Consider the following 15,649-nt stretch of genomic DNA (forward strand, 5'->3'; position numbering starts at 1 on the left):
TGTTTATTGATATGGCAGGAGATGTTCTTGGTTCACAGACCCATCAATTCCATTCCTAGGTAGATACCCAGAAGAATTGAAAACTGGTACTCAATAACATACACGCAGGTCATGGCAGAACCACTCACAATAACCAAGAGGTGGAAGCAGCCCAAAAGTTCATCAACTCACGAATGAATAAACAAAATGTGGCATATCCATATGACAGAGTATCAGCTAAAAAAAGAATGAGGTGCTGATCCATGGTACAGTGTATATGAACCCTGCAAACACTACGCTTAGTGAAAGAAGCCGGACACAAAAGCCCACATACGGGTACAATTCCACTTATATGGAATATCCAGAAGAGCTAAATCCACAGAGACAGAACAGAGACTGGTGATTATCAAGGCCTAGAAGGAAAGGGGGGGAAAGAGAGTGATCATTTAATGAGTAGAGGGTCTTCTTTTGGGGTAAAATGATAAAAATGATGTGAAAATAGGTGGAGGTTGTGGCTACACAGTATCAGGAATGTACTAAATGACACTCACTGTATTGTGTGGTCTCTTTAAAATGGTTAATTTTATGTTTGTGACTTTCACCGCCCCCCCCCCACCAAAAAAAATGTCTTTTTTAAAAATGGGTGCCAGCAACTCCAGGAGTCCCAGGAAGGCTCTCCCTGGCCTAGCTAGCGCCATCTGTCCATCGCTGAACCAATCACTGTGGACAGTGATTGTCCGCAATGCTGTTGTTGGCCAGGTCTTACTTCTGTGCCCACCACCAGGGCCCCACTCTGACCAATGAAGTCCCCCAAAAGAAAACATGGATGCTACGAAGGTAGAGGGACACTGGGAAGGCAAAAAACGTGAGAGGTTCACTCTATAGTCTGGTCCCTCAGCCCTTCCCAAGCCTGTTTCAGCTCAGTGTTCTTTGTTTCCTTCTAACTTCATCTTCCTCCTCTCCCACCCCCAGCTCCAGAGCGGAATTGGCAGACTGATTCTGAAGGAAGAGATGAAGGCCAGGTCCAGTTCCTATGCAGACCCCTGGACCCCGCCCCGGAGCTCCACCAGCAGCCGGGAGGCCCTGCACACAGCTGGCTACGATGTGTCCCTAAATGGCTGTAAGCACTGCCCCGGAGCCTGCTGGGGGCGGCGGGGGGGGGGCACTTTCTTCCCCATCAGTTCTTCCCTAAGTGAATCTAACCTCCTACACAGCCGCACCAGGGTCTAGAATACAGGCTAAAGACCATGCTCTGACCTGAGGAGGCACTTCTGCCTCTTTGGGTCAATCTGAAGCTGTGACTTCCAGTCAGGTGCCATGTAAAGAAAGAAAAAGCTCTTCTAATAGTCTGAAGATAAACGGGGCTGACTCTTGAGGTAGTTGAGCCTTCCATCACTGGAAGTGTACAATCAGAGGCTTGGTTCAAGCATTTTGCCCTGAGAGTCTCTCAGTGTAAGCTCCTCCCTATTCCTGGACCCACACATAACTCTACCTGCCTCATCTCTTACTTACCCCTGTGGGATTCAGTCCTGCCAGGAAATCCTGTCTCAGGTCAATACCTGATGGATAAACAAAGGTACCAATTACAATCCAGTGTGCTGGGCATTTGCAGATACACTATAGCCTTGGTCCTCACAAAGACCCAGAATGTAGAGGGATTATTACCACCCAGTTCATAGAGGAGAGAGCCCTTGCCCAAAGTCAGACCCAACACAGAGTGACTCAGGCCATAAGCTTTTTCCCCTCTTGGCTGTATGCACTGCACCTTGACTCCAGGTGAGGTCAAAGATGACAGTGGTAGTGATGCTGATAAAGCCAGTGTTATGGAGGGTTTGTATCTGTCAGACACTGTACTGATATTTACTGTATTGTGCCCTATATCTTTCACAAGAACCCTATAAAGGAGACACTGTCCTTCCCTGTCTTACAGATAAGCATGATTTACTAATCTGAAGCTGGGTATCTACTAATGGCAGAGCCGGGATGAACTGATGAGCTGTTTTCCTGTTTGACCACTGAGGGGCACTGTTTTCAACCCCTGGCTCTGGGCTCTGTACATTCTTCTATGGGCTCTGTACATTCTTCTATCAGAGCTGGTCAAAATTTAGCTCCATCAATGGCATCTGTGCGGCAGCTATCACAGAGCACCTGCGCTGGGCTGCATGCTGGCCTGAGGAGGGGGGACCTGCTGCAGATGCAGCAGTTAGAAACTGACCGGTGGGAAGAGGCACTGAAGACACCCTCCGACCTGCCGGCCAGGGTGGCCCAGGAATGAGAGCTGTTTCTGTCTGTCAACATGAGCACTGATCTCCAACTTCTCTCTCTTGCAGCCCCTCGGTCCCACTACCTGGCCGACAGTGGTACGTCCTGCCCACCCTACCTTCAGACCATCATGTTGTGTGAGGGCCAGAGCCGAGTCAGCTGCAGGGCCCCCTGAGCTGTGATGAGTATACAGCATGGATGTTCCAGCACAGTCCTCATCTGACATAGTTTGTCAGATGGTGGGCCTTAATCTTTGGTTCTGGAACCAGGGCAGCCGTGCCCAATGGCTCCCAGAGAGAAAGAAAGAGCATACACATCTTCCACCATGTGGGAGCCTGCCCGTCTGAGTTCTGAGCTCGACTCCAATCCCAGGGCCTATGTTCAGAGCCACCCTGTAGCCAGGACACATGGGTCCATCATAGGAGTGTAAATGCGAGCATTTAAGGCCAAAAGACTGTGAGTGGGTACTTTGGGGGGGCCTTGAATTCTGCCAGGATGAGGCACCCCTGAGATGGTCAGCTGTAAGCCTGGAGAGCAGTGGGAGGAGCTGGCGGCCCCTGTCCATGCCCCTTCCCATGGAAGTGGGAGTAACACTGGCCATTTGCCCAGATGACCTCGGGGAGAGGGAACCCTGGCTTGGGGCTTCTGGTAATTGTCTCGGCTCCTTTTCAGATCCCCTCATCTCTAAATCTGCCTCCCTGCCTGCCTACAGAAGAAACGGGCTGCACAGGGTAAGTAAGAGAGGATGCACTGGGGACATTCTCCCCAAGCGGTTCACAGCTCCTGCACCCGCTCGTGGGTGATGACAAACGGGTGAAACCTAGACAGAGGCTTTGGGGCTAGAGGTGCATTGACAAAAGAGCCCCCGTGGGAGGGCTGGGAGCCCCTAGTATTTATGGCACAATTACTCCATGCTGAGCACTCACTCATTGTAACCCTGCAAGGTACTTACTATTTTTAATAACCTATTTTGTGGATGAAGAAACGGAGGTTCAGACAGGTGCAGTGACCTGCTTGAGCTCTCATTCCCAGTAAGTGCTGAGCCAGGATTCGAGCTGACCTCACAGCCTGACCTGACTGACTCACCTGCTGTGGCCTGGAGCCTTCCAAACTCTTAGATATCCTACAGCGTAAAACCTTCATGGAAGCTGAGTTTGTTTAAGGACTGAAAGGGAATGAAAATGGCTTGTTGGCAAAAGGAGAGGCTCTGTGACTAGACAAGGGATGGGGGGAGGGAAGGGACATTAAGACAGACATTCATTACTGTCTGGCCCTGAACAGGGCCAGCACTGTTCTGGATGCTGGGGGTCCTACAGTGAACATATTTGCTGCTCCTGTGGAGCTCACATTCTAGCTGGAGAGACAGATGACCTGTAAGTGCATGTGTGACTTGAAGTCAACAGTCACGTGTATTTGGAGAAGGTCAGAGAGGGGTGAATTTAAACAAAGGCCTGAGTGCAGGGAGGGACGACCTCACCTGTCCAAGATGAGGAAGAACCACCCAAATAGAGGCAAGCACCGTGTCAGAGTCCCTCGGTGGAGAGGACACGAGGCGGGGATGGAGTGAGCGTGGAGATGAAGCCAGACAGGTGTCATTAGGGCCCAGCACTGGTAGAGACTCAGAAGGTTTCCCATGGGTGTGCTGCACCATCCAACTCAGATTTGTAATGGGCTCCCCCTTGTGTAGAGAAGAGACTGCAAAGGGACAGAAGTGGGAGACTTAACTGTATGAGAGACAATTTTAAGGTTAAGCACACAAAAGGGATCAGAGCTCCATGGTAGAGAGATGGCTGGTGTTAATACCATCCCCTCTCCCAAGCAGGGGACAGACAGACCCTGTCCTCAACACGCCCAGAGCCTGGACATTTGTTCATGAACAGATGTTTATACTGAAAGCCATTTATGTATGCCAGGCATTGCTCTGGGTGCTTGGAATACCAGTGACCAAATCAAACAAAAACCCCTGCCCCTTGGAGCTTATATTCTTGTAGAGAGAAACAGAAAGCAAGTAGGACTACGTAGTATGCAAATCACCTTATACACACTGTGTAGACAGAGTCGGACACGGCTGAAGCGACTTAGCAGCAGCAGCAGCAGCAGAGGGTAGTAAGTGCTATGGGAAAAAAGGGGGAAGTTGAGCAGGACAAGAAGGGTGGCGAGTTGGGGAAGAGGCGACTTATAATTTTAGATAGAGTTGTCAGGGTAGATCTCATAGAAAAAATGATACTTGAGTAATGAAAGAAAGTGTATGCTGCAGTTCACCAGCATATGACTATTTATGGAGTGCCTACTATGTGCCAGGCCTACACACTAGGCACACGGCAGCAAATTAAATCATCCCAACTTGAGACTGAAGCTTCTGAGACAGCACTGAGTCCCACCAGCTCCAGTCCACTTTCTGGAGACGGGTGAGGACTTGAGTGAGGCAGAGGTGAGCCCACCTCAGGCCAGCCCTGCTTCTGTCTCCCCTGCAGACACCCAGCGCAGACCTATTCCACTACGACAGCATGAACGCCGTCAACTGGGGCATGCGAGGTGAGTGTGGGCCTCTCCTGGGACTTCACAGGGACCTCCATACAATGCGCTGCTCACAACTGCCCACTTGACAAACGATTATGGCCCCACCCTGGGCTCTATCTAAACCCCGAGTTCCCTTTCATTTCCCATTCCCTCCCTTTTCCCCTGCTCCTCCCTCATCCTCTCAGGTCCCTGGCCTTGGGTGATCTCCAGCCCATTTGTCCCATCTGGATTCCCAGAGCCATCACAGAGTGCTTGCTTTTCTCCCAGTACTGCTGAGCTGGAGTTGCCTGCCAGTCCCCAGGTGGAGGGAAACACTCAAAGCCAGACACATTGTTCCCAGAAAAAATTCCATGAACCTCACACTGTGATGCTCTTCCACCGGCCTCATCCGGCTCCAGTAAGCAGGCTCAGGCAGGTCCACATCAAACCCTGGAGGAATCCCCCTGGAAGATGAAGGACTTCACCCATTTGCTTCATGGCCCTCAGGCTCTTCTTATTTCTATTCTAAATATCTCTAAAAACCTGTCCCTGGATCAGCCCAACCCCTTTCTCCACTGTATTCAAACCAGCCTTGATTTAGGATGAATTCAATAAGGATAGGGTCTCTATAACAGAAGCCAGTGCATATATATGGAATTTAGAAAAATGGTAACAATAACCCTGTATACGAGACAGCCAAAGAGACACTGATGTATACAACAGTCTTTTGGACTCTGTGGGAGAGGGAGAGGGTGGGATGATTTGGGAGAATGGCATTGAAATACGTATAATATCATATATGGAACGAGTCGCCAGTCCAGGTTCGATGCACGATACTGGATGCTTGGGGCTGGTGCACTGGGACGACCCAGAGGGATGGTATGGGGAGGGAGGAGGGAGGAGGGTTCAGGATGGGGAACACATGTATACCTGTGGTGGATTCATTTCGATATTTGGCAAAACTAATACAATATTGTAAAGTTTAAAAATAAAATTAAATTTAAAAAGAAAGAAAAGTGAAAGGGAAAAAAAAAAAGAAGCCAGTGTAGGGATGCAAAGCAAAGACTGATGGTTTCTACTTTTTGTGTGTCTCTTTTCTCTCTGCAGAGTACAAGGTAAAGACACACAGACCCTGGGGGTCTCTGGGACCCTGCAAGTTGCCACACTGGGGATGAGCGGGAAGATGACAGCACTGTCTATGCAGGGAAGGGAACATCAACAAAAAAGCCCAAGGGTCCTCTCAGGACTAGCATTTCCGGTCCCTGCTTGGGCACTTTCCCTGAATCCTGCCCTACATCTCTTGCCTCCTGAAACCAGACAGTTCCCCCAGGCCTCGGAGACGTTTCTGGAGGCTTGCCAATCACAAATATGAGACATTCACATGCAGGAGCCCTTCTGCTCACACACCACGCTCATCCCTGGCAGTATCCAAGGACTGTGGGGCCTTGCCTTTGGGAGACGGCGCCTTGAGGCTGCCAGGAAACCCCAAAGAGGACGCACCAGTGCTTCCTCCAGACTTGATAATCGCTGGCCCTTCCTGGATAGAAGAGGGATCGCAGCCACCACCCTCACCCAGCCTGCAAATACCCCCTCCTCTCTCCTCAGATCTACCCTTACGAACTGCTACTGGTGACCACAAGAGGGAGAAACCGACTGCCCAAGGATGTGGACCGGACGCGTTTAGAGGTAGGTACAGAAAACTGAGCAGGAGCCTCTGGGTTTGAAGTGATTGCAGAATTTGACCGGTCTAACCCAGCTCGGGAGGGACAAACAGAATGAATGACATAGGGGTCACACAGCTGGTTGAAAAAACAGACACTCCTACCTGGTTTCCTTAGCCCAGGCTGTTCCTTGCTGTTCTGTGCAGCCTCTTGATTCAGTTAGCATCTGTAGTGCACAGCTATAGCGTGTCTCCAAACTGGGCTGATACTTTTGCAGATGTAAGAGGAGAGCTGAATTTGGTTCCTGCCTTTCAAGGGCCTGCAGCCTGTGTGCTAAGAAAAAACACAGCACTGGCATTACATAGGACGGTATAGAAAACCAGTGTCTGCAGTGGGAAAGGACGGGGACAGTTCTCTGCAGAGGGTAAACATATACGCAAGTCTCGAGCAGGACTCCCTAGGTTCCAACTCTGATGCTGCCATCCCTGGGTGGACAGGTTGGCCACGTGACGAACTGGCCCATCTCCAAACCTCGGTTGTCTCCTCTATAAGACGGGGTGATTGTCATGCTTCCCTCAGGTTGCCAAGTGACATACATGAGACAGTACACAGGAGCCCTTGACATGGAATCCAGCAGTGTACTGAGTAGAAAGCTCTCCAGAGTTTCTGTGCTGTTACTCAGAGAAGACGACAAGGCTGGCTGTGCTGACACAGGCCTCCAGGGAGAGGGAGGAACTGGATGGACTTGGGGTGGGCGGGTCCAGATGGACAAGGAGGGAGGAGCAACAGCAAGCGATACAGAACAGACGAGGCCTGAACATGGCCTTGGGCTCTGGAGCCGTCCAGTCTACTGGGCGTGGAGTTCCAGTTCCTGCTTACACCGACTCCAGAAGCATCCCCTGCCCTTTCCCTCCCTGCCTCTCCCTGGAACACCCTTTCCATCTCAGCAGCCCCTTCACTTCTCAGGGCTCCATTCTAGTGACGCCTGTGCCCCAAAGCCTCCCCAAAGCTTTCCTCAGGGTGTGTCACTGACCTTCTCTTCCTCCTCCAGCCCTGTGTCCAGAGCACAGACCCAATACCTTTCTCCTTTGCATCAGCTCATCAAGCCATCCATCTCCTCTGTCTGACACGCTGTCATCTACCACAGGGCCTGGACTAGGAGAAGGGTCAGGAGATGTCTGTGGAATTGAATGCAGGCTTGTAAGAGAGGAGGCTCAGCACTTCTTGGGACACCCTTGACCTGACAGCTAAGGAATCTGCCCAGAGTAGAGGGTTGAAGCCGTAGGACGGGGGTGTGGGCAGCCAGGATGCTCTGTGAGTCCTTCCAGCTCTAGCAGGCTGGGTTAGCAGGAACAGAAGCCAGTGATTCTCCCCACGTAAGTGTCTGCCAGTGCTGACAGGGACAGCTCCCTCGGCAGCTCAGAGGAGCCAGCATTTAGGGATGAAAATGTTCACAAGCCTGGTTCATCCTGGATGACCAAATGCTCTGCTCCTAGACACCCAGGAAAACACAATCTTCTCTAAGAATCACTTGAGGAGCTTTTTAAAAATACTAGTACAGGGTCCCACCCAAGTCCAATTAAATTGCAATCTGGGGAAGGAGCTCAGGCATCAGTGTTCTTCACAGGTTCCCAGGGATGTCTGATACGTAGCCTGAGCTAAGACTCCTGGGCTAGAAACCCTGCAGCAGCAGTTCAGGGTGGGCATTGAAGAAGGAGACCCCCCTGTCCTCAGGGAGCTCAGAGTATAGATACTTATTCACACAATAAGTATTTTTTCAAACCTATTATATATACCAGATACTGCTCTAGGTCCTTGCAGTGTTATCAGTGAACAAAACAAGGACCCCTGCCCCCTTGGAGCTGGTGTTCTCATGTGAGGAGACATACAGTAAATGATACAATAATAAGGAAACAATAGTGTGTTGGGAGGTAACGGGGCTGAGGGCAAGGAGTAAGAGGAGAGCAGCGTGAGGGGGATTGGGAGCTGGAGGGGTGAGTTGCAGGCTTAAATAGGGAGGTCTGAGTAGAGCTCATTGAAAACATGACATCTGAGCAAACACTTGAAGTACAAACCATGCCTATATAGAAAGGAAGCACATTCTGGGCCAGGGAAACAGCCATCACCAAGGCCCTGATGCAGGAGTGAACCTGGTGCATTGGAGGACAGCAGGAGGTGAGTGTGGCTGGGGCCACATGAGCCCAGGAGAGAGGAGGAGGAGGAGGAGATGAAATCAAAGGAAACGGAGACCAGGCCACACCGTGTGACAGACACGTGAAGAGATCCCTGCACCAGTAATTCACTGTGCCAAGAGCATGCCCCTCATCATCTGTCATCCTCACAGGACCCATGAGGGCAGGTACTGGCATGCTGCCACTCTCACGAGAGGACACTGAGGCTCAGTGATGTTGGAAGTACCCTGTCCAAGGTCACACACTCATATCTGCCTGGCTCTAAAGCCCGGGCGCATAATCTTCATCCACTAAAGTCTGTGATGGACGTCAAGTGGACAGGCTGCCATTAAATGCTCTGAGAACTCAGGAGAAAGGAGACTCCATGTGGCCCTCAACAGAGAGAAGAAAGCCTCAGATTCCTCAGCGTGTCCTACAGTGGCTACTTGAGTAGTTTCGGCTTAATTCCTTTATACTGTGTTAAAGATTTTTTAACACAGTGGCGAAAGCCAGCTAGAGAATCGATAGTAACCATCACTCTCCAACAACAGAAAAAACAGATTAGACTAAATTACAGTTCCCCTCAGGCTTTACTATGGAAGGGGCAGAGAATGTTCTCATATCCACATATTTTCAGCACTTCAGTGAGAGTAAAACAGATCTGGGCGAGTCAATAGCAGAACAAAAGAAGGACACTGTCTAGACAGGTGGGGTCTGAAGGAGTCTAACAGCCAAATGTGACATGTGGGTGCTGTCTGAATCCGTATTCAAACAAACCAGCTCTAAAAAGATACTTTTGAGACCATTAGGGGAATTTTATTGTGGACAAGTATTAGGTAATTCTGTGGAATTGTCATTTTTTCTTGCCCATGCTGTTGTGGTTATGTAAGAAAGCAAATACCCAGTATGCTTTGAGATGCCAACTGCTGTATGTAGGAGTGAAGTGGCAGTATCTAGAGTTAAGAGACTTAATGAGAGGAAAGAGAAAATGTGGTAGATTCTGGTGGTCATTGAATCTGGGTGAGGGGCATGGGTGTGCACTGTGCTATTTTCTCTCGTGTATTTTTGAAATTGACCAAGAGGGTGGTGGGCATACACTGCATTTGGCATCAGGAGCCCTAGACTCAGTTCTGCTACCTGCCTAGTGATCTCCCCTCCCTCCTGGGCAAGTCATTTTAATTCTCTGACTTTTGCTTTTCTCACTTTCCAATTGGGTAGAAATAATTCCTGGTTTTCAAGGTGGTCAGAAGAATTAAAAGAGAAAAGAGTGAATGTACATATGAGCATGATAAAAATGCAATAGAGTACCCAAAAATCAACTCAGATATATAACCAACAATATCTAACAAAAGTATCAAAGTTACCTTTACCTAAAGAAAGTTTTGGAAATGTGGCAAAAACATTCATTCACAGTGCCAACAAGCCAGAGAATTGGCTAAGTGTTATGTGGCTGTACACATAATTCTCATTCAATTTCCTTCAATACCTGATGAGCTAATATAACTGGTAACAAAAGCAAGTGAATGCAGTAAGCTTTCAGGCAGGACATAGGCCATCTAATTCTCTCTTTAAACAAAATCATAAATTTTATTTAAAAAATAAAATTTCAGACCTCCAGAAGAGTTTCAAGAATAGCAAAATGAGGATCCATTTATCCTTCACCAACTGTTTACATTTTGCCACATTTTAAGTGCCATATATTTCTAACTCAAAGCTTAGAAATCAAAGTTGTATCAACTTTCAACTCTGCTCAGAAGGGACAGGAGAAAGGACAGGCAGAAAGGGGTTAAAAAACCCACTAAGACATGAAGAACAATGTTTCATTATGTGGCATACTTGTTTTCATATAACAAAGAGTATGGTATGGAGAAATCGAGAGAGAAATTTTTTTTTTCATTGACTGACCTAAGGAAAAACCTTCCAGATTTTTTTGGTAAACTTATTACTAAGAGGAAATACACCCTAAAATCTTGGACATGCCTCCTTTTCTGTCCAAAGTAGACAGCAGTAACATTACTCCATACACACTCCTGGACACAATGCATGGAGCAGGGATGCAGAAAGGGGAGGCCAACCGAGAGGCACTCAGGTGAAGCGGAAGTCCCGTCTGAGTCTTGGGTAGAGAAAGCCTCTCCAGCCAGATCAACTACAGGGGTCCCTCCCAGGAAACACTCACTCACACAGCCATCCACTCGACATACTCATCACACACCCTCCGTGGGTCAGGCACTGTGCCAGGCACAGCAGAACCAGAGGAAACGTACAGGAACCACTCCTGCATCTACCTGCCTCTCACGTCCTCAAGTTGTTCCCTCTCTGTCTCCTCCCCTCTTCTTCCAGCGCCACCTGTCCCAAGAAGAGTTCTACCAGGTCTTTGGCATGACTATCTCCGAGTTTGACCGGCTGGCCCTCTGGAAGAGGAATGAACTCAAGAAGCAAGCCCGGCTGTTCTAGGCAGAGGCTCTATAAATATATATGCATTTATATAAAGATATATGTAAAATCTCTATACTGAAGCTCGGTATAATCCTCTTGTGTAATGGGACACACTGCCTGCCATGAGACTTGCTTTTCTGTATCGTCAGGCAAGCCCACATCATCAAGATATTTTTATGCTCCTTACTTTCTCTTTTTTAAGTGCAATGGGGTTTGGGAAGGAATTTGTGGGGACTCCCATCCTTTTACTGGGGAGCCTTTTTATACTGAAACATCTGTCCTGACTTGAGTCCCCCAGGGTCCAACTCTCTTTCCTGAAAGAGGTGCCTGAAGGAGTCTCTCTTCTCTCTGCTTCTCGGCTCTTCCCCCAACCTCCAGGGACGATGCTGACCATGCAGTTTTCACACTTCACTGGCCCCAGAGGGGCCCTTCTCAAGGGGGATCCACAGCGTTCTCCCCGAGTCACTGAACACCTTTGAGAGCCCTGAAGAATTTTCTTATCCCCCCCATTAGGACCTCAGTGCTGTCTGGGGGTGATGCAGCTAGAAATGTGGGTTTCACGTCTATTCGTTACAGAAATAAACAGAAATGGATAGGGCCTTGGCCTCTCCTCGCCTCTTCAATCCTCCTCCTATCCTTGATCCTCACCTCTCTCTAGTCCAAATCTATGACTCATGGTAGGAAAAGAAAAAGCACTTCCCTTTTCTGCATCATTGCTTCCCATGGCCCCGTGCCTGGCCCCTACGTGAAGAACCAGAGGGAGAAAGTGGGAGCCAGGAGCAGGAGACAGAGCGGGATGCCCGTTAGTGCCGGGGCTGCAGGACCCCTGGGACCCTCCCTCATTGCTCCCAGAACCTCCGGACCTTCCCCCTTAGGAGGAGAGGCCCATTTTCGCAGCCTGTATTTTTCAGCCTTACTACAATCTATGTGCCTGACAACTCGCCACAGGGCTAATGTTCCCACCACGGCTCCAACCGAACAACTAGACAGACAACCTCTAACACACACCTCCAAAGGTAATCCAGACCACATCCTAAAGAAAGCTTCCTGGCCTATGCTGTCTGGTCTCTGGGTTGGCAGAGCAACCCAACCATACCCCCACCAGTCCTTGGCTCCCACTGCAAAGTTGGCCATGCTTCATGGGGGAAACTTTTGAAGAATGACTGCTTATGAGATTCCAAAATGGAGCACTGGCCAACGTCGCTCACGGTCATCCTGATTTCCCCAGTGGCTGCCTTTCCTGCCTCCTTGCCTTCTGGAACAGGGATGAAAGCTTAACCATCTCTCCTCCCCTCCCCAAATCTGTAACCATGAGTTGGTGATGGTAAGATCTGTTCCTTCCTGGAGATGGCTTGAGTCAGACCACGAAGGAAGGATGAAGAAGTGGAAATGACAGTTATGACTCTCAAGAGGTTATGTGTTGTGGCAAATGTAGGACTGACTTCAGCAAACCCTCACTGAGCACCTGCTGATGCTGAGCACCTGCTGTATACTGAGCACTTACTGTGGGAGGGCAATGGGAATACTAGAATGATCAACCTGGGGCCCAATCTCAGGGGCATGCCTACTAAAAATGGGTGTCATAAGGCATGTACTCAAACATGATGGATGTGAGGCAGAAAGTGATAGGAGACAGCATGAGAAAGTGTATGTGATGTTACTAAGAAAGCAGATGCAGCTGGGGCAGACCAAGGACAGCTTTCTGCAAGAGACTGCATCTAAGCGAAGTTGAGGAAGGTGAAGGAGACCGAAGGGAGGAGACTGTAAACTGAAAGGGTGAAAGGATGAAGGGCCAGAAGGGAGGTCTAATATACTCTCATTTAGAACGTCCACCCTTTCTGCATCTTCTCTTTTTGGCCAATGTCTCAACTGCCCTGACCCTTTTAGAAAAGACCCCAGCCAGACACAATCATTGAAACTGCCTCATTATTGCTGGTTGAGAACTTGGAGAGATTGAAGGGCTTTTGTTGTTGTTGTTGAATATCTTTGTTTCCCATAAATGCACATAATTTCAACCCAGACTTGTGTCCTTCTGTTGTTTCTCATGTGAGTGGAAATGAGTGACATGGGGAGAGGCTGAACCATGCACATTTTTCAAAATAAAACTATCAGAGAGAAGCCCTCTCTTGGTCTCAGTTTCTCCTTTGATAAGAAAGTCTGACCAGGTAAGCATTACCCAAACTGTTTCCTGCAGAATGCAGGGTCCTAGAGGATGGAAGAGGTTGTTGCAATAATGAATAGGGTTCTATGATAAAAAAAATAATGGTAGTAAGACCCAGGTGAGCTGACGATTTCCAAAAGGTAGTAAACCTAGAGATGGGGAAGCACAGTATCAGAGTTCTCATCCTCAGTAAGCCAGAAACCACCCACCCCTACACCTGACTTCATCTGAATCAGTGTTGCAGTTACTGACAAACACAAGAGGAGATCAAGAGTAGAACATGAAGTTCACTTCCCTACACATATGCATCAAAAATACATCTAAATGTTGAACAGTTCTCAAAGGAGACCGACTGAAAACTGGCAGAAGAGCTCTTATACAACCAAAGCTGCAAGAAAGATCTCCATACAACCAGGTAGGACAAAAAAGAAAAATAAGGCATCAGGAAGGGGCCAGCACCCCTGGGGGGTACTTATGAAAGAGGAAAGGTTCTCTCACCCTGGAAACCACCTTTGCCAGCTGGGAAGTCTACCAGAACAGACAGGGAGCTGAAGGGGCCTGGTCTCTGCTTGCAAGGAGTGTGTGTCTGCTGGTTTGCTAGCAGTCAGGGAAAGAGGGACCAGCACTTGATGGCCACCATGACCTCACACTGTCAACCCAAAATGCCATCTGGGCAGGGCTGCTAGTATGCACAGCAGCTAGGTGCTGAAGCCTGGCTTTGAGCAGATGGCTCCTGGGAGAGGACTCAGTCCAGCTGTGCAGAGATTACCTGGAGTGTGGTCTGGGCCTCCACTGTCAGCGCCTGCCACAGGGGCACAGTCCACCATAAGACCCCCACTGTCAGCATGCTTACAGAGGAAAGCAGCTCCAGTGGTGGTAGACTTTGTGAGCCCGGGCACGACAGTGGTGAGGCTGACGTCAGAGCCAACTATCAGGGCTGCCATTTCGAGGAGTGGGCCCGAGAGCAAGTCCAGCATCACCTGCGCTGTGCTGGTGCGCACTAGATGGCATGACCACAGTCACACCACCCCCCAGTAGACCCTGGAGAGGAGAACGCAGCTGTTCCTTTTCCAGTGGGAGCACTCCAGTCCTGCCTACCTCACACCACAGCTTGGAGTCATATCTGGGGTAGACAAGCCCTGGGAGAGTCCTATCACCGAGACAGCCCAGGTGCTAAACGGCAGCACAACCACTTCAATTCCTGCAGCCACAATGCCCTGGCCCCCAGTACCTGCCTAACACTAGGTCTCAGAAAACCACAATGGAGAAAGGAACATGGCCTTGGGCTGCTCCTAGGCAAAACCAAGGACACCTGCACAGGTGGTGCGGAGATTCTCTGTGACAGCATGGGCCTCACTTGCTTCAGCACTCAAATCCTTTGGGAAAGAGCATGCACTTAAGGGCAGGCAGCCTTACTGAACCCAATCATCAGAGCTTCTACTTCAACAACAGGAGAGCAGACTCCAGCCCCGACAGGGCTGTGACAGCCACAGAACTAAGCAGAGGTCTCCCCACACTCTCCAGTGCACACACTAGTTACCACAACACCAATCACACCCACTATCAAAGGAATAATTTCCACTCCGAAAAAGACATGGCTGGCATTCGTACCAAAAATAATGGACTCACACAGTCCACACAGGGACACTTCCACCTTAAAACAGTCCTTTAAGACCACAGTAGATAACTGTTTTTCCTAAATTCACAACATAAATTTAAGTAAAGTGAAAAAGAAGAGGAAATATTCCCAATTAAAAGAGCAAGAGACAGACCCACCAAGAAAAAAGGAGAAGACTCAAATCAATACAATTAGAAATGAAAAAGAAGTTACAACAAAGAAATACAAAGGATCATAAGAGACTACTATGAGCAACTACATGCCAATAAAATGGACAACTTGGAAGAAGAAATGGACAAATTCTTAGAACCGAACCAAGAAGAAATAGAAAATATGAACAGACCAATCACAAGCACAAAAATCAAAACTGTAACCAAAAATCTTCAACAAACAAAAGCCAAGGGCTAGTTGGCTTCACAGGTGAATTCTACCAAATGTTTAGAGAAGAGCTAACATCAATATGCCAGCAAATTTGGAAAACTCAGCAGTGGCCACAGGACTGGAAAAGGTCAGTTTTCATTCCAATCCCAAAGAACGGCAATGCCAAAGAATGCTCAAACTACCGCACAATTGCAGTCATCTCACACGCTAGTAAAGTAATGCTTAAAATTCTCCAAGCCAGGCTTCAGCAATATGTGAACCGTGAACTTCCTGATGTTCAAGCTGGTTTCAGAAAAGGCAGAGGAACCAGAGATCAAATTGCCAACATCTGCTGGATCATGGAAAAAGCAAGAGAGTTCCAGAAAAACATCTATTTCTGTTTTACTGACTATGCCAAAGCCTTTGACTGTGTGGATCACAATAAACCGTGGAAAATTCTGAAAGAGATGGGAATACCAGACCACCTGATCTTCCTCTTGAG

General features: G+C 48.7%; 1 protein-coding gene and 1 long non-coding RNA gene across 18 annotated transcripts in view; one reads left to right on the forward strand and one right to left on the reverse strand.

Annotated features, from left to right (window-relative positions):
- Positions 1 to 13,126, forward strand: part of ABLIM3 (actin binding LIM protein family, member 3) — a 137,370-nt gene extending 124,244 nt beyond the window's left edge. For 8 of the 9 annotated variants that reach the window (XM_010850515.1, XM_010850522.1, XM_010850514.1 and 5 more), the window contains 7 exons: positions 952 to 1,099; positions 2,310 to 2,339; positions 2,914 to 2,972; positions 4,716 to 4,776; positions 5,848 to 5,855; positions 6,346 to 6,426; positions 10,913 to 13,126. In XM_010850515.1, coding sequence (XP_010848817.1) covers positions 952 to 1,099; positions 2,310 to 2,339; positions 2,914 to 2,972; positions 4,716 to 4,776; positions 5,848 to 5,855; positions 6,346 to 6,426; positions 10,913 to 11,026 — 501 coding nt within the window. In that variant the 3' untranslated portion in view covers positions 11,027 to 13,126. The remainder of the gene's footprint in view (positions 1 to 951; positions 1,100 to 2,309; positions 2,340 to 2,913; positions 2,973 to 4,715; positions 4,777 to 5,847; positions 5,856 to 6,345; positions 6,427 to 10,912) is intronic. The other variant, XM_010850517.1, reaches the window with a different exon arrangement.
- LOC104996294 overlaps positions 1 to 15,649 on the reverse strand; it is a 116,194-nt gene that overhangs the window by 624 nt on the left and 99,921 nt on the right. For 6 of the 9 annotated variants that reach the window (XR_826166.1, XR_826162.1, XR_826165.1 and 3 more), the window contains 3 exons: positions 6,566 to 7,579; positions 3,719 to 3,936; positions 1,107 to 1,538 (listed from right to left, as the gene is read on the reverse strand). This is a non-coding gene — a long non-coding RNA (uncharacterized LOC104996294). Of the gene's footprint in view, positions 1 to 9; positions 393 to 1,106; positions 1,539 to 3,718; positions 3,937 to 6,565; positions 7,580 to 15,649 lie in introns of those variants that run through there. The other 3 variants (XR_826167.1, XR_826164.1, XR_826168.1) reach the window with 3 other exon arrangements.

This window comes from Bison bison, unplaced genomic scaffold, assembly GCF_000754665.1.
Source record: "Bison bison bison isolate TAMUID 2011002044 unplaced genomic scaffold, Bison_UMD1.0 scf7180017864291, whole genome shotgun sequence".
NCBI classification, from domain to species: domain Eukaryota; kingdom Metazoa; phylum Chordata; class Mammalia; order Artiodactyla; family Bovidae; genus Bison; species Bison bison.